Source organism: Pelodiscus sinensis, unplaced genomic scaffold (assembly GCF_049634645.1).
Source record: "Pelodiscus sinensis isolate JC-2024 unplaced genomic scaffold, ASM4963464v1 ctg112, whole genome shotgun sequence".
NCBI lineage: Eukaryota > Metazoa > Chordata > Testudines > Trionychidae > Pelodiscus > Pelodiscus sinensis.
This window is the reverse complement of record NW_027466006.1, coordinates 197,851-223,396: the sequence shown is the minus strand read 5'-3', so window position 1 is coordinate 223,396 and position 25,546 is coordinate 197,851. Positions and strand designations below refer to the sequence as shown.

The following is a 25,546-nucleotide window of genomic DNA, read 5'->3' as shown; positions in this document are numbered from 1 at the left end:
GGCCAGATGGAGGCTTGGCCCCAATTGGGGTTTGTTGGCCAGGCTTCATTTTTAAATAAAATATTATGTCAAACAGAAAAAGTTTCAGCATTGTCTTTATTTATGAGAAGGGCAGAGAAGCTGTTTTGAGTCAGTGACCTATGGGTCACTGACCCACAGAAAAGTCAGTTGGGGCCACACAAGTGAGATGCAAAAAAAAAAAAAACAAACACCCTCCTCCAAACCTCCCAAAGAATCATAGAACCATAGAGCTGGAAGAGACCTCAGAAGGTCATCAAGTCCAGCCCCCTGCCCAAGGCAGGACCAATCCCAACTAAATCAACCCAGCCAGGGCTTTGTCAAGCCGAGACTTAAACACCTCTAGGGATGGAGACTCCACTACTTCCCTAGGTAACCCATTCCAGTGCTTCACCACCCTCCTAGGGAAATAGTTTTTCCTAATATCCAACCTGGACCTCTCCCACCACAACTTGAGCCCATTGCTCCTTGTTCTGCCATCTGTCACTACTGAGAACAGCCTCTCTCCATCCTCTTTGGAACCTCCCTTCAGGAAGTTGAAGGCTGCTCTCAAATCCCCCCCTCACTCTTCGCTTCTGCAGACTAAAGAGACCCAACTCCCTCAGCCTCTCCTCGTAGGTCATATGCTCCAGCCCCCTTAATCATTTTGGTTGCCCTCCGCTGGACCCTCTCCAATGCGTCCACATCCTTTTTGTAGTGGGGGGGCCCAGAACTGGACACAATACTCCAGGTGTGGCCTCACCAGAGCCGAATAAAGGGGAATAATGACATCTCTGGATCTGCTGGCCAGAGATCTCCTCTTAATGCAACCTAATATGCCATTAGCCTTCTTGGCTACAAGGGCACAATGTTGACTCATATCCAGCTTCTCATCCACTGTAACCCCCAGGTCCTTTTCTGCAGAACTACTACTTAGCTGGTTGGTCCCCAGCTTGTAACTATGCTTGGGATTCTTCTGTCCCAAGTGCAGGACTCTACACTTGTCCTTGTTGAACCTCATCAGATTTCTTGTGGCCCAGTCCTCCAATTTGTCTAAGTCACTCTGGACCCTATCTCTGCCCTCAAGCGTATCTACCTCTCCCCCTAGCTTAGTGTCATCCGCAAACTTGCTGAGGGTGCAATCCATCCCCTCATCCAGGTCATTAATAAAGATATTGAACAAAACCGGTCCTAGAACCGCACCTTGGGGCACTCCACTAGAAACCGACCGCCATCCTGACATCGAGCCGTTGATCACTACCCGCTGGGCCCGGCCTTCTAGCCAGGTTTCTATCCATCTTACCATCCATTTATCCAATCCACATTCCCTTAACTTGCTGGCAAGAATATTGTGGGAGACCGTATCAAAAGCCTTGCTAAAGTCAAGGTATATCACATCCGCTGACTTCCCCATGTCCACAGAGCCAGTTACCTCATCATAGAAGCTAATCAGATTGGTCAGGCATGACTTTCCCTTTGTGAATCCACGCTGACTATTCCTGATCACTTTGCTCTCTTCCAAGTGCCTCAAAATGGATTCCTTAAGGATCTCTTCCCTGATTTTTCCAGGAACCGAGGTAAGACTGACCAGCCTATAGTTCCCTGGATCGTCCTTCCGTTTTTTGAAGATGGGCACTACATTTGCCTTTTTCCAATCCTTGTACCTCACTAATGTGGCCCCAACTGTTCTGGTGAGAGCAGGGGACTTGGTGCTGGGGAAGGGTGCCAGTGGGGGCAGGCGACTGGGTGCTGGGGCCAGGGTGCTAGTACGGACAGGGAACAGGGTGTTGGTGGGGACAGGGAGTCCTCGGCGCGCTACTCCCCCCCGCGACTCCTCCCTCTTCCCCCCCCCCCCCCCCCCCCCGGCAGAGGAGGGAAGCTCTGGCGCGTGCCTTCTCTGGGGACTCCTACCCCCCTCCCCCACGCAGCAAGTCCCCGCCACACCACAGACCTGGGTTGTGGTACCGCGCTGGCTGTTTGGGGGAGGGGAACAGCCAGCACACTTCCTGAAACCCCAGAAGTGATGCGTAGCTGCCGGACTTCCTTCCACCCCGCAGGAAGCTGTCACTACTTCCATTGTCGCTGGCGGTAGGTAGTGGGGCTTCTTGGGGGGGGTGGGGGGAAATGGGGGGGGCCCGAATGCCTCACGATGGACTAGTCGAGCCCTCTCGATAGCCCTGTTGATCGCGATCGACAGGTTGGTGACCACGGACATAGGCAGTACAGTGTTTCAGAAGCTAGGTTGTGGATGCTCTCTAGAATATCGTTCTCTCTCTGTGAAACTAACTGAAGGAAGCAAAGGTCCAGGGAATCCAGTTCCAAAGCCTGATTGTACATGAGGGACTAAGAGTCAGAGATAGAATATGCTACTGTTGTCAAAGAAGAGGAGCTGGTAAGGGGGGTATTTTGGTATCGTGGCTGGGAAAAGGAATTGACTTGTCCTAACAAACCTAACTTAAAGCCAGTCACTGTGTCTCAGGTTCTGACCTCTTGTAAGAGAAACATGTCCTTTCTCCTATCCTAGGGTATGTCTAGACTGCATACCTCTGTCGGCAGAGGGATGCAGATTAGGCAGGTCGACATTGCAAATGAAGCAGGGATTTAAATATCCCGCACCTAATTTGCATAAAAATGGCCACCGTGTTTTGCCGACTCAGCACTTTGTCCACAAAAAGCGGCAGTCTAGAGGGGGATCTGTTGAGAAAGAAAGCCTTTTTCAGCAGATCCTGTAAACCTCCTTGCAGGAGGCATAAGGGATCTGTTGAAAAAGGCTTTCTTTCTCGACAGACCCCTCTCTAGACTGCTGCTTTTTGCCGGCAAAATGCAGTGGCCATTTTTATGCAAATTCGGTGCAGGATATTTAAATCCCTGCCTCATTTGCAATGTCGACCTGTCTAATCTGCATCCCTCTGCTGACAGAGGGATGTAGTCTAGACATACCCCTATAGTCAGTATAGCCAACTAGGGAATCTGGCTTCCCCTGAGCTTGCTCTGCTGCATGCAAGGAACATAGCGCAACCTGGCTGTTGCTGCATTGACTGGTCCTCTGTCTGCTTTGTTCTGGCCTCTGTTTCCAGCTCCTCCTTTCAGTCAAGAAATAAAAACAGGGTAGAAAGAATATTTTTTTTTAAATCCATCTTCAAACATCTGATTTGGTTTTTATCGTAAAGTCTAAAGTAAAATTGTATCTTCATGCAAGAGTGACTGGTTTGGAAGCTGTAATAGAACAGAGATACACTTTGTTTAAGTTGAATGGCTTCACAATGAGGGACATATTCCAGAATACGCCAGTTGCTATCTGCAATCCACTGTTGCCTTTCTGAGCAGCCTAAGTGTGATATTTATTTATCAATCAATCAATCATTTAAGGGTATAACACTAAATGTTTCAGGCAAAAACACTAAATAACGGGTGCGGTGTTGCAATAGAGCAGAGGTGGGCAATAATTTTTAAAAGGGGGCCATTTCATAAATTTCTGAAGTGGCCCCAGGCTGCCCCAGAAGGGATGGGGCCTCAAGTGGAAGGGCCAGGGCCAGGAGACTTCTTGTGCTCCCCTGCCTACAGATGCTGATTGGCCTTTGCCCCCCTGCCCCCGGTGCCTATAGAAAATCGCCAGCTATTTTAAAACAGCTGGCGGTTCCCTCTAGGTGCCACAGTGGGAGGAGACTTCATGGGCTCCCCCTGCCCCCAGGCCAATCAGGGCCTGGGGATGGGGGGAGCATGCAAAGTCCCTCGCCCCCTGCCCCCGCCCTGCCAGGGATGCGCAGTGGCTAGAGAGAACTGTTGGCTGGTTTTAAAACAGCCAGCGGTTCCCTCTCATGCCGCGCACCCCGGTGCGGGGAGGAGACTTCGCACGGTGCCCTGTCCCCAGGTCTCGATTGGTCTGGGGGCAGGGGAACGTTAGGGCGGCCGTGGGCCAGATCCACTGGCTTGGCAAGCTTGATCTGGCCCACGGAGGCTGTCTTGCTTGCCCCTGCTATAGAGAGAGGGCTATGTTGGTCAGAAAATTTCGTCTGTTTCAAAAAGTGGGGCTTGCGTGTCATACAAACTTTAGGAAACTGGTTGTGCTCTGTAGACAAATGCCTAACTCCTGTGGACAAATGCCTAACACCAGATCTTACCGCATTAAGCATACACATAGCATTCCTGTTCAGGAGGTGTGACTTGGTAAACACTATTAGAGTCTGTAAGAGGATGGGATTATGTGGTTGTGCATAATTCTAAATTTATCTCCTGTATTTTTCCATTTTAAGCTCACATGTCTGAAACGGCCTTTAGTTGTCATACATGAGCTGTTTGACAAGTCTATCATGGACATCTCATGGTAAGATGGCTTTCTCTTTTGTAGAAAAGCTAAATAAAAATTGTTCAGTGGAAGTTTTTATTCTAGTATATTGCAACACTGATCACGTTTTGAGCATAATTTGAGCACCACATCTGTGCAACTTGAAGTTTTTGAAGTTGCATCAATATCTTTGATGACTCTTAGTTTTGACTCATTTCTATTATTCTTTGTGCTAAATAGGCCCTTATTGTTTCTAGAAGAGACAAAAATTATATTATATAAAAATTGAAATTTAAATTATTTCCCTGCTATGTTTGTGTGTATCTCCATGCTGGAGAAGGATAGTGTCTTTGTAATTAAAGGAAATAATAATCATTAATAAAGTTTTATGGTGTAAAAGACATCTGTAGAATAAGTTCAGCTTGTTATAATTTCCTATTTTGAGCAAGCTGCTACTTTTTTATAAAATGTAGTGGGCTTGATGGATTTTACACATCTGTAACTTGTATACAGTTACTCATTTACACTGATGCAAGCAAGCAGATTTCAGTATGCTATCTCAGTCCGTCTTCTCCCCTCCCCAAAAATCCACAATTGCTCCCATCTCCAAAGATGGTTCCCTTTGTTAAATAAAAAGTTCTATAAGTGTCTACACTTGCTAATGTGTCTAACCCTCCTGGGAGTTCATCATTCAGAAAATTGAACCTAGCTGCTCTATTCTTTAATAATTTAGTTATGTCAAAGGTGTTGCTGTGCTATTTAAGAAGGCATGTGTTCCTTTGAGGCCGAGTGTAGGAGAAGGGTCAAGTTAAAAGAGCGCAGGGGCGGACTGGCCCAGTGGGCCGTTGTAACGGGCCTGCCGAAGCCCGCACTATGGGCGGCACGGCCCCATCCAATCCGCCAGCCGGCGGAGGAGCAGAGCGCTGCTGGAGAGGGGGAACTGCCTTACTCAAAAGGGTTGCTGCTAGCCAGGAGATTGTGTTATCAGAGGTGCAAGAAAAACAGCACAAACTCTTAAAGAACCTCCAACCTTTGTAAAATCCAGTATTGCGTTTCCTCTAGACGAGGTGACCTTGGAAGCAGCAGATGAAGTTTGGCAGACACCAGCCGCAGCCAGCCCGCCCCCGACTAACAAAAGGGCTGATAGAAAATATTTTGTCCCATCAAAAAGCATGAACTTTTTATTTGTACACACCCAGCTCAATTCATTAGTAGTTGACGCTGCAAACCAAAGATCTAAAAACCCTAAATGTAAATCCAACACTCGGGGGCAGGGGGGGGGGGAACACCTGGATTTATTTGGGAGGAAAATGTACTTCTCCTCGACTCTCCATCTTCGCATAGCAAATTATACAGCTCTCCTAGCCAATCACGACTTAAATAATCATGCAAAATTAACAGAGCTGATGCAGCATCTTCCCGACGACGGGAGACCCATATTAAAATCTATTGTACCAGAGGCATACACTATATTCCGCACAGCATTGCATATGGCACTCGATGCTGTTGACACAGCAGTGAGAGTGACATCTATAGTAATGAGGTGCTAGTCATGGCTGCAAGTAGCTGGAGTCCCCAAAGACCTCCAAACGAAAATCGAGGATCTACCATTTGACAAAGATAAACTCTTTGCTACAAGGACAGGTGACATCCTTCATTCCAGCAAAGACTCCCATACCACGCTACACACCTTAGGGATGCACACACCCCCCTATCGTACGAGGTACTACATGCCCTACCACAGACAGAGGGACTCATCGCTTCGTAGACAACAGCAACGACCATTCGCCCATGGTCGTTCCAGAGCAAGAAACCAATGCCGGAGAGCCCCTAACACTTGCTCTTCCACCTCACAGGTCTCTAAACAGCAAGTTTGAGGCTTTGGTTGAGGGCCTGCCCAACCTCTCCTCTTCACCAGTTCCACCCGAGTTCAACATCTTCCATCATCGTTTGCACCCTTTTTACAACCAATGGGCAGCAATCACAGACCATTGGGTCTTAGAAACCATCAAATGCGGTTATTCTATTCCCCTAATGCCCATCTGCCCCCTCCCTCTTCAGGGACCTCTCTCATGAAACACTGCTCCATCACAAGGTCCAACACCTTCTAAACACAGGAGCTATAGAAAGGGTTCCCATGGAATATTGGGTGGCAGCTTTTCCTCAAATTACTTCCTCATGGGGGGAAAAAAACCAGGGTTGGAGACCCATCGTCGACCTTGGACAACTAATCACATACTTCTGCAAACAGCCTTACAAGATGATTACACTCGCTACAATTAATCCAGCACTGGATGAAGGAGACTGGTTTGCAGCCCTTGACCTCCTAGATGTGTACTTTCATATAACCATTCACCCAGCATACAGACGCTTTCTATGTTCCACGGTGGCTTCAGATGATTTCCAGTACAGAGTTCTTCCTTTCGGACTCTCTTCGGCCCCCAGAGTCTTTTCAAAGACCTTGGCAGTCGCAGTGGTGCATTTTTGTTGAAAACTACAAGAGACATGCTCATCTTTACCAAGAGCCTTCTCCAGTCCCTTGGTTTTGTCACCAACAAACAAAAATCCACCCTCTGCCCCCCACCCAGTCCTTGGAATTCATAGGGGCCTGCTTGGATTCTACGACTGTACATGCATACCTCCCGAGCCAGCGTTTAAAGACCATAAGAAGCTTGGCCTCAATCATAACCATAAGTCCAACTGTTCCCACACTAACTTTGTCTCCCATTTATGGGACACATGGCAGCCACGACATCGACATATGTTGTTTGTCATGCCCACCTACACTTTCGTTGCTTCCAACACTGGATCTCCTTGGTGTATGCTGCAACCAAGCACCAGGTGTACAGGCACGTTTCGGTTCCTCTGAAGGTCCTTGCCTCACTACGATGGTGGACCAAACTCAGAAACCTTACTGGTGTCCCATTCCGTGTCACAGCCTTCCGTGTCACAGCCATCCAAACAGATTACTATGGACACCTCGCTCCTCAGTTGGGGTGCTCATTTTCAACAACATTTTGCACAGGCCAAGTGGTCCAGCAATGAGTATGGGCTTCATATCGATCTTCTCCAGCTCCGAGCAGTCAGCAGCGCATGCAAACACTTCCTTCAATATATCCAAGGCTCTATGGTGCGTATCCTCACCAACAGCGTAACAACCATGTTCTGTATCAATTGCCAAGGACGCGCCTGCTCTCAATCCCTCTGTGCAGAGGCAATCCGTCTTTGGAATTGGTATATCTGCCACAATATTACCATTATGGCTTCTTACCTACCTGGGAACAAGAATACTATGGCAGATACCCTCAGTTGCCATTTTGTGATGGAACGCGAATGGGAGTTACACATGCAAATCGCACACGACCTATTCCAGTGATGGGGCCAGCCCTACATAGATCTATTCGCAATGAGCCGGAATACCAAGTGCCCCCAATATTTCTTGAGAGCAGGCATAGGCCCCAGATCAGTAGGGGACGCTTTGCTTATTCCATAGAATACTCACCTACTATACGCATTCCCTCCTATTCCTCTCCTCCCCAGAGACCTCCAGAAGATACAATTAGATGAGGCTGAAGTAATCCTCATAGCCCCAGTGTGGCTCAGACAGACTTGGTTTCCCCATCTCTATCAGCTGGGTCTTCAACCTCCTTACCCACTTCCAAACCTTCCAGACCACTTAACCCAGAACGGAGGCACTCTTCTCCATCCCCAACTGCAAACATTACACCTGACGGCCTGGCACCTATCTGGTTCTCAGGGGCGAGGCAGATGTGCTCACAACAAGCAAAGAGTGTGCTACTTGATAGCAGACATCAAGTTATATGCAATACTTACCTTTATAAATGGAAATGCTTTATTGCATGGTGTCTAGATAATGGCGTCCAACCATCTACTGCTCTGCTCTACTCGATCCTGGACTACATTATGTTCCTGAAACAACAAGACGTGTCACTTTCATCACTGAGTACACCTGGCTGCGATCACAGCCTTTCACCCCCCCAACCCACCCCAATAGATGGCTTCTCTGTATTCATGCACCCATCTCTAAGAGATTATGGAAAGGGCTACAGGACCTTCACCTGCCACACAGGCCTATGCCACCCATGTGGGACATGGAACTGGTCCTTCATGCACTCACAAGACCACCTTTTGAACGATGGCCAAATCATCACTTGCCCTTCTCACATTGAAATTGGTATTTCTAACAGCAATCGCATCCGCAAGGAGGGTTAGTGAAATTGCTGCCCTCACGGCATCACCACCTTACACAATTTTTCACAAACACAAGGTCGTCCTCCGACCCCCACTCCTTCCTACCTAAAGTCTGCTCAGATTTCCACATCAATGAGCCTATAGTCCTTCCTACCTTCTGTCCAAAACTGCGTGCCTCCTGGGAGGAGACCATACTACACATGCTGGACATTAGAAGGGCCATCGCCTCCTATATAAACAGAACACAATCCTTCTGCGAATCGCAAATGTTTGTTTCATTGGCTGAACGTTTCAGGGGAATGCCACTCTCCTCCCAATGTATATCTAAACAGATAACATCCTGTATCATCCAATTTTACTCTCTCCTGGGCAAACCTCTCCCTACGCCTCCCAAGGCACACTCCGCTCGGGCCATGGCGACATCAACTGCCATGAAAGGAGTCCCTCTCCAAGAAATAGGCTGTGCAGCTTCCTGGTCTTCTAACCATGCATTCATGAGACACTATGCAATTCTCACACGGGCACCGCGGTAGCCAATGCGGTTCTCTCAACCGCTCATAGCACATAACCGAAGCCCATCTACCAACTGAGCGGATACTGCTGTATAGTCACCAACAGTGGAGCCGCCCATGGGGACATCACTCGAAAAAGAAAAGGAAGTTATTCACCTCGTGCACCCTCCTCGCCTCTTCTTCAGCTCATAAACTCTACTAAGAAACGAGGGGAGTTGTCCGACTAGACACTGCTAAAAAAAAGTCTCTGATCTGCGGCACAGGATGACCCCAACACCAATAGTGGAGCACCCACGGGGGGGAACACATCTCGAAGAACCGTCGTTACTGCACGAGATGAGGAACTTCTTACCTCTTTCATTATTTTTACAGTGCAAATACTTGCAATCAAAATATTAATTGAGCACTGTGCACTTTGTATTAGGGATGTTAAATTGTGAGTAATTGACTAATCAAATAGTCTGCAAGATCCTAAAGAGAGAAACAAAAAAAAATCTCTGGCCTAAACCAGAGATTGTGTTGATTCCAGGCTCCATCTGGCTAGTATTGCTGACACTCCACAGAGGGATGGAATCGCATTGGAGCAGGGATGATTGGCCATCATTCAGCTTGTATATCGTAGAATCATAGAATACTAGAACTGGAAGGGACCTTGAGAGGTCATAGAGTCCAGTCCCCTGGCCTCATGGCAGGACCCAAATACTGTCTAGATCATCCCTGATAGATGTTTATCCAACCTACTCTTAAATATCTCCAGTGATGGAAATTCCACAACCCCCCTAGGCAATTTATTCCAATGTTTAATCACCCTGACTGTTAGGAAGTTTTTCCTAATGTCCAACCTCTAAACCTCCTGTGGCAAGGGCCCCTCTTACCCCAGCCACCACTGGGCTGGTCTCTCACTCCTAACCCCAGAGGTTGGGGTTCACAGCAGGTATCTGTGGTAGGGAGCCCAGCCATGCTACCTCAGACTCCCTCCCTAGCTGCCTCCATTTAATGCTGTTATGGGTTTGTTCTCTTTCTCCACCGCCTCCCTTCTGTCCTCTCCCTCCAGCTTCCAACTGCTGAGGCTTTTAAAGGCCCTTAGTCAGCCAGCAGAGGAGTCTGCTGGCCCCAATCAGCCTGAGCCAGCTCCCTCCCAGCTGCATCTAATTGGCCTGTAGCTCTCTGCTTCTACTTACAGGGTTTTTTTTTACCCTTTTGGGCTGCCTTTTCCCCTCTCTGCAGAAGCTCCCTGGCCTGACCCTGCCACGCGCCCCCCCACCCCCACCCCAACACCATGGGGTTGGGCTACTTGGGTCGGGCAACAGTGCACCCTTGATAACCCGTCTGCGTTCCCATGCTGCATTCCTGATTTGTGTCGCACGCAGAAGTGGAATTGCTGCAGGGACAGCAACCACCCAGTCACCCTCACATTCTTGTCCTTGTTTCGATGCATCCATTGCAGGGGTGCATGATCAGTGACCAGGGTAAATTTCTGCCTAAGGAGGTAGTAACGTAGGCTTTCCATGGCCCACTTTACCGCAATACATTCCCTCTCAACCACTGCATAGTTTTGTTCCCTTGGCAGAAGCTTCCTACTAAGGTCCAGGATTGGGTGCTTCTCTTCCCCAACCATTTGTGACAATACGGCCCCTAGCCCTACTTCTGAGGCATCGGTCTGCAGGATAAACTCCTTCTTAAAATCAGGGGCTATGAGAACTGGATCACTGCAGAGGGTCGTCTTGAGATCCTTAAAAGCTTCTGCCGCAGTGGTCCATTTTACAATGTCAGGACCACGAGCTCTAGTCAGGTCGGTCAAAGGGCAGGCCCTGGAAGCGAAGTTGGGGATGAATCTACGGTAATATCCAACCAATCCCAGGAACGCCCTGACCTGTTTCTTTCGGGTTGGTCGGGGCCACTTTGAATCGGGGCCTCACTACACCCTTTCCCACAATATACCCGAGATACTTGGCCTCGGCTAGCCCAATTGTACACTTCGCGGGGTTTGCCGTAAGTCCCGCTCTCCTTAGGGTCTCCAACACCGCCTCTACTTTCTCGAGGTGTGTCCCCCAGTCAGGACTGTGGACCACAACATCGTCCAAATAGGCAGCTGCGTACTTGGCATGTGGCTGCAATAGCTTGTCCATAAGCCTTTGGAATGTTGCAGGAGCCCCATACAAGCCAAAAGGGAGGACCGTATACTGAAAGAGACCTTCCGGAGTTGAAAAGGCCATCTTTTCCTTGGCTCCTGGTGCTAGAGAGATCTGCCAGTAGCCCTTGGTCAAGTCAAGGGTGGACAGAGATCGGTCCTTGCCCAGTTGGTCAATGAGTTCATCCACCCGTGGCATGGGATAGGCGTCGAACTTGGATATCTCATTTAACTTTCAGAAGTCATTGCAAAACCGAAGGCTTCCATCTGGCTTGGGCACCATAACAATAGGACTAGACCACTGGCTATGCGACTCTTCAATGACTCCAAGTTTCAGCAGTTTCTGAGCTTCAGCTTGGATCTCCCTTCACTTTGCCTCTGGTATGGCTTAATGTTTACCTTCACCCCGGAATCTGTGATGATGTCATGGTAAATCTCTGTAGTTCTACCAGGTTCTGTTGAAAACACATCATGGTTTCGCTCAATCATGTCAGCTACTTCTGTCTTTTGATCTGGGGTCAGCTCAGAAGATATTCCCACCTGCCTTTGTGGGCTTTTCCCTTGGGGTGGTGACCCCAGAGCAACCAAAGACACTTCTCTGTCTCACCAAGGTTTCAGCAGGTTGATGTGATATATTTGCTCGGGCTTTCGCCGGTCAGGTTAGTGAACCTTATAGTTTACTTCTCTAACTGCTTCTATTACTTCGCATGGCCCCTGCCACCAGGCTAGGAGCTTGCTTTCTGCTGTTGGCACTAGTACCATCATCCGGTCTCCCGCCTGGAACTTCTGGGTTGTTGCTCGCCGGTTGTAATAGGCCTGTTGAGCCTCCTGTGCTTTTTCTAAATGTTCCCGCACTATGGGGGTGACTCTGGTTGTCCTGTCCCTCATCTGGAGTACATGATTAACATTTTCCCAGGGTTGGGTTGTTCCTCCCAGGCTTCTTGGCAAGGTCCAGTATGCCCAGTGGGTTACGCCCATATAAAAGCTCAAATGGGGAGAATCCAGTAGAAGCTTGGGGCACTTCCCTTACTGCGAACATGAGGTATGTCAGCAGCGTATTCCAATCTCTGCCATCCCGGCTTACCACTTTCTTGAGCATACTTATCAGAGTCCTGTTAAACCGCTCAACAAGACCGTCTGTTTGGGGATGATAAACCAATGTCTTCAGGGCACGTATGTGGAGTATGGTACACAAGTCTTTCATCAGCTTGGACAGAAAGGGTGTCCCTTGTTCTGTTAGAATGTCTTTGGGTATCCCTACCCTAGAAAAATTTTTAATTAGTTCCCTAGCAATTGTCTTGGACAGGGTATTGTGTAGGGGCACCGCCTCTGGGTACCAGGTGGCATAGTCCACCACAACTAGGATACTTTGATGGCCCCGTGCAGACTTCTCTAGTGGGCCTATTAGGTCCATAGCAATTCGCTCAAAGGGGACTTCATTGATGGGTAGGGGTACTAGTGGGGCCCTCAGGTGTGGTCGAGGCCCATGTAATTGACACTCAGGGCAGGAAGCACAATATCTGCGGACCTCCGCATAGATCTCTGGCCAAAAGAGCCTCTGAAGAATGCGGTCCAGGGTCTTATCCACCCCCAGATGCCCTCCAAATAAATGACTGTGCGCTAATTCCAGTATTGCCCTCCGGTGCTTTTGAGGTACCAAGAGTTGTTCCACCTCTTGGTCCCGTATACGAACTACTCTGTATAGTCGATCCCCTTTAATTACATAGTAGGGGCCCATGCCTTTGTTCCTTCCCTCCACTGGGACCCCATTAACTTCAACCACATCCTTATGGACATTTTGATATATTGGGTCATTGGCTTGATCCTGCCCAAAAGTCTCGCTTGAGGATCCAACCTGTCCAAGTTCCAGGGAGCCTACTCCAGTTTCCTCTCCTGATGAGCTGGGTCCTGCCTCAAGCTCATCACGTTCTGGGGTTTCTGTCCTAGTAGTTGGGTGGGCTTCCTGCCCCCCAGCCAGCGCCTGCTTCTGATTTTGGGCCAAAATCTTTGTCCCCAACTTCTTAGCTGCCCTCCTCTCCTGCCGGGTCTTCTGGGGTTCCTCAGGCACCGAGAACAGGTCCTGGGAAAATTCATGGAAGGCTGGGAGGGAGCAATCCTCTTCCACCCAGTCCCGTGGCAGCAGGTCATTAAATCCGGGGAAGTCTCGCCCTATGACCACTGGGTAGGGAAGCTTTGGGACCACCCCCACAGTCACGGCTGTGACCCACCCTCGTACTTCCAGTTTCACAGGGATGGTGTGGTAATAATTAATGTCTCTGTGTACGCACAATATTCCAGTGCGTTTGGCTCGAATCAGCTGGTCCTGCCCTACTAGCTTCCCTGAGACCAACATAACCACGCTCCCGGAATCTACTAGTGCAGTGGCTTCCACCCCATTCATTTTCATGGACCGGGTATACTGATGGTTGACCAGGGCACAAGGGTTTTGTAGGTTCCCTAGGTCGCATTGCATAGGCTCTTCTAAAAGTTAGGGCATATAGCAGCTCAGTGCCCCATCTCCCTACAGGCATAACACCTATAACCTGGGCAGGGCACCCCCCCTTTCTCTTTGGGTTGTTGGGACTCGCCCCTTGGCCCTCTTCAACCCAGCCCCTGAGTTCCTTTGCAGGCTCCGGTCGCTCTTCCGCCCCCTTTCTCTCTGCCCGTGCTCGGTCTGAAGCTTCCAGGGTATGGGTCCTTGGGGTGAAGGTGGACCTCTTGTTCCGACGCACGTCAACCCTGGGACTTCGGGAAAGTTCCTTAGCAGCCAGCTGTCTCTCTCCACGAGAGCCACCAGCTCATCAAATGTTGCGGGGTCATTCTGGCCAACCCACTCCCGAAGGTCTGGAGGTAACCCCCTCGTATACCTGTCGAGGATGATCACCTCGATAATCTTCTCGGGGCTGTGGATATCGGGCCGCAACCACTTCGGGGCCAGATGGACCAGGTCAAACAATTGAGTTCTGGGTGCACGGTCCTCTCGATATTTCCACTCATGGAATCTCTGGGCTCTCACCGTGACTGTGACCCCCGCAAGTGCCAAGATCTCAGCTTTCAACTGGGGGTAGTTGGATGCGGCTTCCTCTGCCATGTCGAAGTATGCCTTCTGGACCTCCTTGCTCAGAAAAGGGGCTAAAATACTGGGTTTGAGGCCAGGCCTCCCGCAAAGCTGTCCTTTCAAAGGCCAACAAATAGGCCTCCGCATCATCTCCTCCTGTCATTTTCTGTAAGTAGTAATTGGCCCGTTCTTCGAGGATATCCCCGCGGGTGCGCCACTGTGGGTGCTGGGCTTGCCCCGGCGCCGCAGAACGGAGACTTGTTGTAAGCAGTCTTCGGCCGGGCCGTGCATGTGCTGCTGTGCCTGCGGCGTTCGTGCTCTTTTCCTGTACGTGGTCTGGCCAACTGCCAGTTTCTCTAGACTGCCTCAGGTTGCAGACGGATAGAAACCATGTTCTTCACCTTAATCTCTTTTGTGAGACTATACGTCCTCAAATCACCTTGTAAATTGCCCTACTTGGTTTCCCTTCCTCCTTCGTTCGTTCATTCCCCCTCTTTTAAAAAAAAAAAGGGGGGGGGAAAGCTACGTTTTGAGAACTGCTTACTTGTTGTTACCTCCCTACGTTCCCGTCAGTGGTTCTCCCATCTCCTTTGTACATAGTTGTTCGTTGAACTGAAAAAAAAATAATAATAAAAAGAAAAGAAAAAGGAAAGAGAGAGAAGAAATAAACTAAGAGAAAGGGAAACAGAAAGACTCTTGCTCCCTATTGACACCCTGGTAGAAACGCCGGCATGCCGTCATCCCCAGGGTTTAAGAAATGCGGCACTTGCCGGGAGGCAATGCCAGCCTCTGATGGATGTGCGGACTGCATAAAATGTCTTGGGGAGTCCCATGTTCCCCAAAAGTGCTCCTACTGCACTAAGCTCACGGCCAGGGCTCGAAAAGATAGGGAGAGGCGCCTGAGAATGCTCCTCTTCGACAAAGCCCTCCAGCTGCAGCATCAGTTGCCTGCCACAGAGGAACAGCCCCCCCCAAACAGCGGGCTTCATCTCCCACCGTGGCCGCATCAAAAAGACACAGGCTCTCCCCCACAGGATCCCTGCCTGCTGCCATCCAGGGCAGGGTGAGCCAGGGAGACAGACCTGGGACCTCCGGCACTACTAAGCTGTGTCCCAAACTGGCAGCTTCACTGAAGCCCAGGCAGCCGGAACAGCCTGCACGTACCACGGCACTGAGAGTAGCACCGGCACCGCCTGCACCCCAGCCGCCAGCACCGACCACCGCGCCGCCAATGAGAGCTTCCTCGGAGCCGACCACAACGGCGCCGGCAGCGGCGCAGTTTCCTAATCAACACACGGTGCCGGACCAAGTGGCGCTGGTGCGAGTGCAGCACAACATCTCAGCACCAGTGGTTACAGTGCCTGAGTCATCTGCACCGGGGGATGTGGCTCCGGCCAGATCTACACCTCGCGCAGCCCCCTTGACTCCTCCGCGCCGGAGCCGGTCTTGTTCCCTTGCCTTCTCCCTGGCACCAGCACCCTCCCCTCCAGCACCACGCTCTCCATCTTATTATGGTAGCCACCGCAGGTCTCCACGCTCTCCTGTCAGACTGCCATCACCGTTCCTGGCAGCTCACCCTCATTATCAAAGACATTATCACCGCCTGTCATCTATTTCTCCTGCCTCCTCCAGAGCTTCATACAGCTGTTCTCGCTCACTGTATTCTCCACATCATCATGGGCATCGCTCACACTCTTACTATCCAGAGAGACGCTCACCGCTGGACAGTCTATACCCTTGTGCTGACTATTATACCCGTGACTCCCGCAGCAGGTACTCTTACCGCTCACACTCTGCGTATGACTACGCCTCTTCCAGACCTTCCCCGGCTCTTGCCCCCTCCATTCCTCCGGAACATGTGACCTTGCCTTGTCACCCTCTGTCGGAACCCGACCATGTGCCTTTCTCCGAACAGCCGATCGAGGTCTCCCCAGCAGACTCCTCGCCACCGGATGAAGTGGTCATGCCTGGCGAGGTCTCTCCGCTTGATGACCTTCGTCAGTTCCAAGAGCTGTTCAAGCGAGTAGTCATCACTCAGGAGAGACCGCTGCAGGAACTCAAGGACAAGCAGCATAAACTTTTTAGAAATCTTCAGCCGCAGCACAGATCGTGCCTCGCCATTCTCTTGGACGAGGGTATTTTAGAGATTGCTGACGAAATATGGCATGCCCCAGCATCGGCGCTCCCGACTAACAAGAGGGCCGATAGAAAATATTTTGTCCCCCGGAAGGGGATGGAGTTCCTTTTCGCCCATTCTCAACCTAACTCCCTCGTTGTCGATGCGGCTCAACAGAGGGCTAAGACCCCGCAATTCAAACACCGAGCCTCCGATAAAGAAACGAAGAGACTGGATCTTTTGGGCAGGAAAGTCTACACATCTGCAACCTTACTACTCAGAATCGCTAACTATATGGCGCACTTCTTCAATCACTCCTTCGACACCTTCTCACACTTGACTCCGCTCATAGACCACTTACCTGAGTCAAAAAAGTCTGTACTGAAATCAGGCAGCTAGGAGGGCTACACGTCAACAAGAACATCCCTCCAAATGGCCATGGACGTCGCTGACACCACTGCTCGCTCTACTGCCACCGCGATCGTTATGCAGAGAGCTTCTTACTTGCAAGCAGCCAGTGTCCCTAAGGATTTACAGAGCAAGGTTGAGGACTTGCCCTTTGACAAGGACAAGCTTTTTGCCGAAAATACCGACACCGTCCTACACTCCTCAAAGGACTCATGCACAACGTTGAGGACCTTGGGAATGTACATGCCTCCCTTCAGGAGACGCCGATATACGCCATACCAGCGCCGGTACAACTATTCGTACGTCAGACATCAATGGCAGCAACGACATCAACAACAGAGGAGCTTTGATAATCAACGCTCTCACCAGAGACCCCAGTGACGTCGCAACGGGAATGGCTGTGGCCAAATGGGCCCCAATAACAAGCAGCAAGTTTGATGCCTTGGTCGGGGCGCGCAGACAGTCACAGGCAACATCACATATCAGTCTACCCACGTCTTCCACCACCGGTTGAGGCCCTTTTTCCACCAATGGGCATCAATCACCACAGACAGATGGATGCTGGAAATTATTCAAACGGGCTACACCATCCCCTTCACTTCCATTCTTCCTCCCCCCCCCCCCCCCCCCATCCCTTTTCAGGGACCCCTCTCACGAGGTCCTCCTGTGAACAGAAGTCGACCGCCTACTCCTTCTGGGGGCTATAGAGACGGTCCCGAACGAATTTAGAAACAGGGGCTTCTATTCCCATTATTTCCTCACCCAGAAGAGATCCGGAGGTTGGTGACCCATACTAGACCTCCGCTGTTTGAACAAATTCCTGTGAAAACAAAGATGCAAAATGATCACGTTGTCTGCCATCATTCCCGCACTGGAACATCATGACTGGTTTGCCGCCTTCGACCTCCAGCACGCCTATTTCCACATTGCTATCCACCCCTCTCACAGGAGATTCCTACGCTTTGTCGTCGGCAAGGACCACTACCAGTACAAAGTCCTACCCTTCGGGTTGTCCTCCACCCCCAGGGTATTCTCAAAGATCCTGGCGGTTGTCGCGGCCTTCCTCCGAAGACAAGGAATAATCATCTTTCCATACTTAGATGATTGCCTCCTCAAGGCTCCTTCTGCCTCCGAAGTTCTTCACGTGATCCATCTCACCAGGCGAACCTTGCACACCCTCGGGCTCCTCCTCAACGACCAAAAGTCCATTTTGCACCCAACTCAGTATTTGGAGTTTATAGGGGCTCGCTTGGACTCCGTTGCGGGCAGGGCCTTCCTGCCCTTACACCGTTTTCAGTCCATTCAGGACCTCATTCAAACCATCACTGGCAGTCCGAACGTTCCACTCATAACCTGTCTAAGACTGATGGGCCATATGGCCGCCACAACATACATGGTCCAATACGCCAGACTGCACTTCCATTCCCTTCAATACTGGCTGACGCTGGTTTACAACCACACCAGACACGACCTCCACAGGCCAGTAACGCCACCTCCTTTCCGTTACACGGTCGCTCCTATGGCGGACCAACCGGCAAAATATATTATCCGGCGTACCTTTTTGCCAGCAGCAGCCGTACCACTACATTACAACAGATGCTTCCCTGCTAGGATGGGGAGCCCACGTGGGTCCCCTTTCAGCACAGGGCCAGTGGTCACCATTGGAGAAGCGTCTGCACATAAACCTTTTGGAGCTACGCGCGATTTTCAATGCCTGCAAATGTTTCCGTGCACATATCCAGAATACCACGGTGAGAATACTTACGGACAACGTCACGGCCATGTACTACGTCAACCGTCAGGGCGGAGCTTGCTCCCGTTCCCTGTGCACGGAAGCCATCCGCTTCTGGAATTGGTGTATTCGCCACGGAATAACACCTATGGCATCTTACTTACCTGGCACCATGAACGTGACCGCAGACTTCCTCAGCAGGCACTTCGACGTGAAGCACAAGTGGGAGCTGCACGACTCGGTCCTGCACTCGATTTTCCAACGCTGGGGTACCCCTTGCATAGATCTGTTTGCGACCTTCACCAACGCGAATTGTCACAGGTACTACTCCAGAGCGGGTCTTGGTCCAGCCTCCCTGGGAGACACCTTTCTCATCAGTTGGCACGGACCCCTCCTCTATGCCTTTTCCCCCCATTCCGATGATCCTGAGACTCCTTCAGAAACTGAGGACGGATGGGGCGCGACTCATCCTCATAGCGCTGGATTGACCGCGCCAACATTGGCTCCCCTTTCTTCATCACCTATCCTCGCGCTCACCCATCCACCTCCCGCTCCTCCCCAACCTCCTCACTGAGAACCGGGGATGGCTGAGAGATCCCCAGATTCACACTCTGAATCTCACAGCATGGTACCTAACTGGCTGAACCCTTCTGAATCTGTTCGGCACTGGTTAGACACGTTTTTATACACAGTAGACGTCAAATGACAAGGAAGACTTACCTTCACAAGTGGCGCAGGTTCGCCTCCTGGTGTGCTGCTAAACATCATCGCCCTGAAGTAGCTCTTCTTCCTCTGGTATTGGACTACCTTATGCACCCAAAAGAGACCGACTTTGCGTTACCTTCTTTACATCACCGGTGGAGGGAGCTTCCATCTTCACTCATCCCACCACAAAGAGATTCCTCAAGGGCCTCACTAATTTAGGTCCACCACGAGACCCAATCCCACCATCATGGAACCTGGATGTGGTTCTCGAGGCCCTAATGGGACCACCATTTGAACCATTGGCCACCGTATCCTTTCATCTTTTAACCATAAAGATGCTTTTTCTACTTGCAATAACATCAGGACGTAGAGTAGGAGAGCTCTCCGCCTTGATGGCCACACCACCGTACACGTTATTCCGAAAGGATGGGGTAATATTAAGACTACACCCGAAGTTCATTACAAATATTGCATCCCATTTTCATGTCAATGAGCCTATAATTCTTCCAGTGTTCTACCCAAAACCCCATGCCTCACCACAAGAAGTAGCCCTCCATTCCCTAGATGCTCGGAGGGCCCTAGCTTTCTAGATCGACCGAACCAAACCCTTCAGACGTACTGACCGTTTGTTCGTCTCTCTGGCACCTAGGTCGAAAGGGCAACCGATATCCTCCCAAAGGATCGCCAACCTAATACTAGCTGCATAACGGAAGCCTATGCAACAAAGCGTATACCCCTCCCGTCCCACCCGCGTGCCCATTCCACCAGAGCCATGGCTGCGTCAACGGCTTTCCTTAAAGGGGTTTCCCTTATAGACATTTGCAGGATGGCCACTTGGTCCTCCCACAACACTTTTGCTAGATGCTATTCTTTATCACTGGGCACTCGCTCGGACGGTGCGGTGGCGACTGCGGTGCTCTCCACAGCGGATAACTAGGGACTCCGTGCTTCCCTCCTTCTGTTCTGGCGGCTACTGCTACGCAGTCACCCACAGTGGAGCACCTGCGGGGACATCCTCGAAGAAGACAGTGAAGTTACTCACCTTGGTGCAGTAACTGTCGTTCTTTGAGGTGGTGTCCCCGCGGGTGCTCCACTACCCGCCCTCCTCCCTGCTTTGGAGTCCGCCTTTCTTTGTGTCTTACAGACTCTGAGGCGGTCTCGAGGAACTGGCAGTTGGCCGGACCGCGCGCAGGAAAAGAGCGTGAATGCCGCAGGCACAGCAGCGCATGTGTGGCCCGGCCGAAGTCTGCTTACAACAAGTCTCCATTCTGCGGTGCCGGGACAAGCCTAGCACCCACAGTGGAGCACAGTGGGGGGACACCATCTCGAAGAACGACAGTTACTGCACCAAGGTGAGTAACTTTGCTTAACAGTGGGTCCCATCTCGACCACGTACCTGGACTGCCAGGGCTTTCAGCTGTTTCACCACCTCCTGCAGGGCGGCCCTGTCCTGGGCTACCTGGCTCATCAACAATTGGTTGGTTTCTTGTTGGAGCCACACTGACTCCTGTTGGGCAGCCGCTTGCACCCGAGTAGCCTCCTGTTGGGTGGCCGTGGCCTGTACCAGAGCCTTCACTAGGTCCTTCATATGTGCTTCTCCTTTACGAGGGATCACTTTGTCCAGATTTAGGGTCACTGAGGCTTCACAGCTGATCATCCCACCTCTGACACCACGTGTGGCAAGGGCCCCTCTTACCCTGGCCACCACTGGACTGGGCTCTCGCTTCTAACCCCAGAGTTTGGGGTTCACAGCAGATCTCTGTGGTAGGGAGCCCAGCCACACCTCCTCAGACTCCCTCCCTAGCTGCCTCCATTTAATGCTGTTGTGGGTTTGTTCTCTTTCTCCACCGCCTCCCTTCCGTCCTCTCCCTCCAGCTTCCAACTGCTGAGGCTTTTAAAGGCCCTCGGTCAGCCAGCAGAGGAGTCTGCTGGCCCCAATCAGCCTGAGCCAGCTCCCTCCCAGCTGCATCTAATTGGCCTGTAGCTCTCTGCTTCTACTTACAGGGTTTTTTTTTACCCTTTTGGGCTGCCTTTTTCCCACTCTGCACTCCGGTTCTGTGGGTGCCATTCCCCTGCCCCACTGCAACTCCTGGGAAAGAGGAGGAGGAGGAGAGGCAGCAGGGTGCAGAAGCTGCTCTCCCCCTTCTCCCCCCGGTCCCGCTCCTGCTCCTGCACCAGCCAGAGCCCTCCCCACCTACCCAGCCGCCCTCCTGCCTGCTGAGGCCTGCTTCCCTGGACACTGCTCCAGCCACCGCTGCTGCTGCTGCTTCTCACCACCACTTGCTGCTGCTGCTGCTGCTGCCTGAGGGGAGAGGGGGGGCCTGCCGGCTGCCCTTCCTCTCCCCTCCTCCACTGCTCCGGAGAAGGAGGACCCCACCAGCACCCACCACCCGGAGGCCTGCCCCACCTGGCTGCTCCCCGCCTGCTGTTGCTGCTGCTGACTACCTGCACCCCACCGAGGAGGACAAGGACTGCCGGTTGGACTGTGGAGGGGGTTTGTTTGCAAGAACTGAGCTTTTTATCTGCTCCTGGGGTGGTGGTGGACAGAGACACCAGGAGGGGGGCTGGGGGAGAGGCATAGAGCCCTCCCCCTAGTCCAGCTGCCCCCCCCCTCCCCCCATACCACCTGCCCCACAACCCCCTCCACCAACCCCTACACCACCAAGGAAGCGCCCCTCGGTGGGGCTGGCTGTTCCCCCCCTGTTTGTGCCACCTGGGACTGTCTTTGCTGTGGCAGTGGGCGAGGACTGAGCCTCCCACAAGCGCTTGTGGGCGAGCTTCCCCCCCCCCTCCCTTGGACTTGGCCCCCTTCCCTCAGCAGTGTTAGGTTGGGAGCCCCCCCCCTTACCTTGGTTCCCTTGCCCTGTTCCCCACTCTGTTAGCCAGTCCTGTTCCCTTCTCCCCTCCTCAGTTTGCTGACCAGCTCAGCTTTAGTTTGTTTTCACCTGCCCCGCCCACATTCAGCTAGTGCTCTGTCTCGCAGCCCCTACTGCCCTATCCTGCCCTGCTAACCCGATGCCCCTCCTCCCCCACCCCCCCAGAAGTCCTGTAGCCCCACCCAGAGCTCTGCCCCCTGCCCGAGCGCTTGTGCCTCCCTCCCCCCCTTTTTAGTTACCCTCCCTTCACATCACCCCTGCCGCTCAACAGCCCCATAGTCCTTCTTGTACCCCAGTGCAGCCGGAGGAGCCGGCCCCCGCCCTGCACCCATTACCTTGTTCATTGCCTGCCCTGCCAGCACCCTCCTCCTCTGCTTCCAGCCTTGCAGGGAGGACAGGTTGCTGGCCTCTTAGGTTTCCAGTCTACTACTCCTGGTAGAGCCCTCCCTCCCTGAAATCAGTTAGTGGGAGGGAGTGGTTGGTTCCCCCCCTCCCCCTCCTTCCCTCTCCCTCTCCTCCTCCCCAATTGTGTACCCCCCCTTTTTCCCTCGCGTGCCCCTTCCCTTGCAATAGCGCCCTCCTCCTCTGCCCTAGTCTCAGCAGGGAGGAGTGGCTGCTAACCCTTCCCTTTTACGGTTGCCCTTCCTTGGACCCAGTGCCCCCCCCTCCTTCCAACCCCCCCCCCCCCTTCCATTGATGCCCTCCGCCCCTGCCTGCTGTTTGGTGGGGAGGAGTGGTAAACCCCCGCCCCCCCCGCCCACAGTTTGCCATTTGCACCTCCCTCCACCCACTCCCCAGGATGGAGGAGACCCCCGTCCCTGATGGTCCCTCGGTCCCATCAGTGCCATCGGCCCAAGCAACTGCTGCGGCCGACCTCCCTACCCCCGACCCGAGCTCTGCTGCTGCCACGGCTGCTGCCCCCCCTGACAAGGGTGGATCCTCTGCCTCGGCCAGCAAGAAAAATCGGGGAGGGAAGAAAGGCAAGGGCCCGGCCCGGAAAGCCGACCCCTCCGTGGCCAAAACTGCCCCGCCCGCTGCAGCCCCGACACCGGCTGCAGCTCCCCCCCTCCCTGCTGTTCCCCCCACCGGCCCTGGGGGCGATCCACCTACAGCCCCCAGAGCGTACGCCCAGGTGGCCGCTGCCGCCCCCCCACGCGCCGGGTCATCCGCCCCGACTGCCGCCTCCAGCTCCATCCCTGGCGGCCGGGGCCCCTTTTCCGCCATGACCAGGAGGCACGGCGTCCGCTGCCTCCTGGTCGCCGCCTCGCCCCACATGGAAACCTACGTGCGGGCGATGGCGAGGGTGGTGGGGGCCTCGGCCGTGGTGGCGGCCTCTAAGATGTACGGCAAGGCGGTGTTCTTCCTTGCCTCGGAGGCCGCCGCCCAGGAGGCGGTGGAGAGGGGCCTGGCGGTGGGGGGCGTGCACGTGCCCCTCGAACCTCTGGAGGACCTGGGCGTACGGGTGGTCCTTACCTCCGTCCCGCCCTTCCTCCCTAATGCCGCTCTGTTACCTTCCCTCTCCACTCTGGGGAAGCCCATCTCGACCATCAGCCCTCTCCCGCTGGGCTGTAAGGACCCCGCCCTCCGCCACGTCTTATCCTTCCGCCGGCAGGTACAGCTGCAGCTGCCGCCGGCGGCGCGTGGCGGGGAGGCGCTCGAGGGGTCCTTTATGGTGCCCTACCAGGGGGCTCTCTACCGAGTCCACTACTCCTCGGGGGAGACCCGGTGCTTCCTCTGCCGGGCGATGGGGCACGTCCGGAGGGACTGTCCCTTGGCCCGGTCGGGGGAGGCGTCCGGGACCTCCGGGGTCCGTGAGGACAGTGGCCCCACCACCGCCAGTCCCCCTGGTAGTCTGGCCTCCGCGGCCGCCCCTCCTCCAACCGACGGCCCTGCTCGGGAGCCGGAGGCGCCCCCTCCGACGTGCCCGAGCGGGCAGGCGGGCCCCGCCTCTACTCAATCTGTCCCTGCGGGGCCCGAGGAGGAGAGGGTGGCGCGGTTGCCGCCGGGCAAGGGAGAGGGCCCTCCCCAGGTGGAGGTATCCCCCTCCTTCCCTCCTTTGCCACAACGCCCTCCCCGAAAATCAAACGTGCCCCCCAGCCTTGCCCCTGCTGACCAGCCCTCCACCTCCACCTCGGAGGACTGGACGCTCGTCCGGGGGAAGCGCAAAGCCCGCCGTTCGCGGGCTTCCTCTCCCCCCTCCGATGTGGAGGGCGGGAAGGCCCCCCGAAAGATCCCGAGGGGGGCCAGCGCTGTCAAAATCCCCCCCGGCGAGCGTCAGCAGGAGGCGCCGGCCGAGGAAGCCGTGGCAGCGAGGGGGGACAACCATGTCCCCCCTGAGGAGCCTATCCACGAGGAGGCCTCTGATGGAGCCCCCCCGGCCCTGGGTTCAACCGAGGCCCCCTCCGTCCCCGCCGAGGTAATTGGTGCCTTGGCGGCCGGAGGGGAAGGCTCCGGGGCCGAGGGGATGGAGTTGAGCTCCATCTTTGAGGAGATCGAGGCCCTGGGTCTGACCCCGCTCACCCAGGGGGAGGACGACCCTCCGCCAGCGGGCCTCGGTCTGGGCGGCGACTCCGTGGCGCCGCCCCCTCCTCTCCCCAACCCCGTGTCCCAGGTGGCCGACCCCATCCTCACGCTCGGGGCACCCCTGATACTGCCCACTGGCCTGGCCGACTCGAGCGCCGGAACGGATGCTGCCGAGCCCCCCGGGGCGACAGCTGGCGCCGAGCGACCGAGTCCAGGGGCTGAGGGTGCCCCCCCTCCAGTAACCGGGGTGGGGCGGTCATCCTCCCTTCCCGTTGGGGGCCCACCACAAGATACCATACTGGCCGACGCCGAGGCACTAATACTAGCTTTTCCATCTGAGCCCGGCGTCGGCGCGGACCCCCCCGTTCCTGTTCCTGATCCTGACCCCCAGGTCCCCATTCGAGAGACACCGCAGTCTGGTGGAACGGCCACGGGGGACCCCTTCCCAGACCCTGCCTGGGATTCCGATGCCCCCCCACGTCCCGATCCTCCCCCCACCTCTGTTCCTGCCCTTTACGAACCCATCTCCAGTACCGAACCCTCCCCTGTTCCCGATCCCTCTCCTACCCCTATGTCTGCCCCTTCCCCCAACCCTGACCCATCGTCCAGCCTAGAGCCCACCCTCCCCCCCACCCCTACCGTGGAAAACACCCTTCCGTTGCTGTCCCCCCACCCTTTTCCCATCCCGGTCCCAGTCGTGTCACCCGATTCATCCCTACCACCTCCCCAAATGTCCGCTAGTGCCACCCCCGCGAGGGCCGTCTCATTCCCGCTAGCTATGGGCGGCCCTCGGGGGGTTGTTTTTGTATCCCCAGTCCCCGATCTGTTAGGGGCTGCCGTGTTCCCTCCGCCGCCTCCTCCCTTGCCGGGGTCGGGGGCGGGCAGCTCGGCGCCAGCCGTGTCGGCGCAGCAGCGGGGATCGGACCCCTGTCTGCCCGCCTCCGCGGCCCGTGAGCTCCACCTGGGGGCCCGGACGGAGGAAAACCCCGGT

At 53.8% G+C, this 25,546-nt stretch overlaps 1 protein-coding gene across 2 annotated transcripts in view; it reads left to right on the top strand.

Annotated features, from left to right (window-relative positions):
* Positions 1-25,546, top strand: part of LOC102449237 (protein HIRA-like) — a 179,704-nt gene that overhangs the window by 58,015 nt on the left and 96,143 nt on the right. For both annotated transcript variants that reach the window (XM_075918058.1, XM_075918057.1), the window contains exon 10: positions 4,251-4,321. In XM_075918058.1, the coding sequence (XP_075774173.1) occupies positions 4,251-4,321 (71 nt within the window). The remainder of the gene's footprint in view (positions 1-4,250; positions 4,322-25,546) is intronic.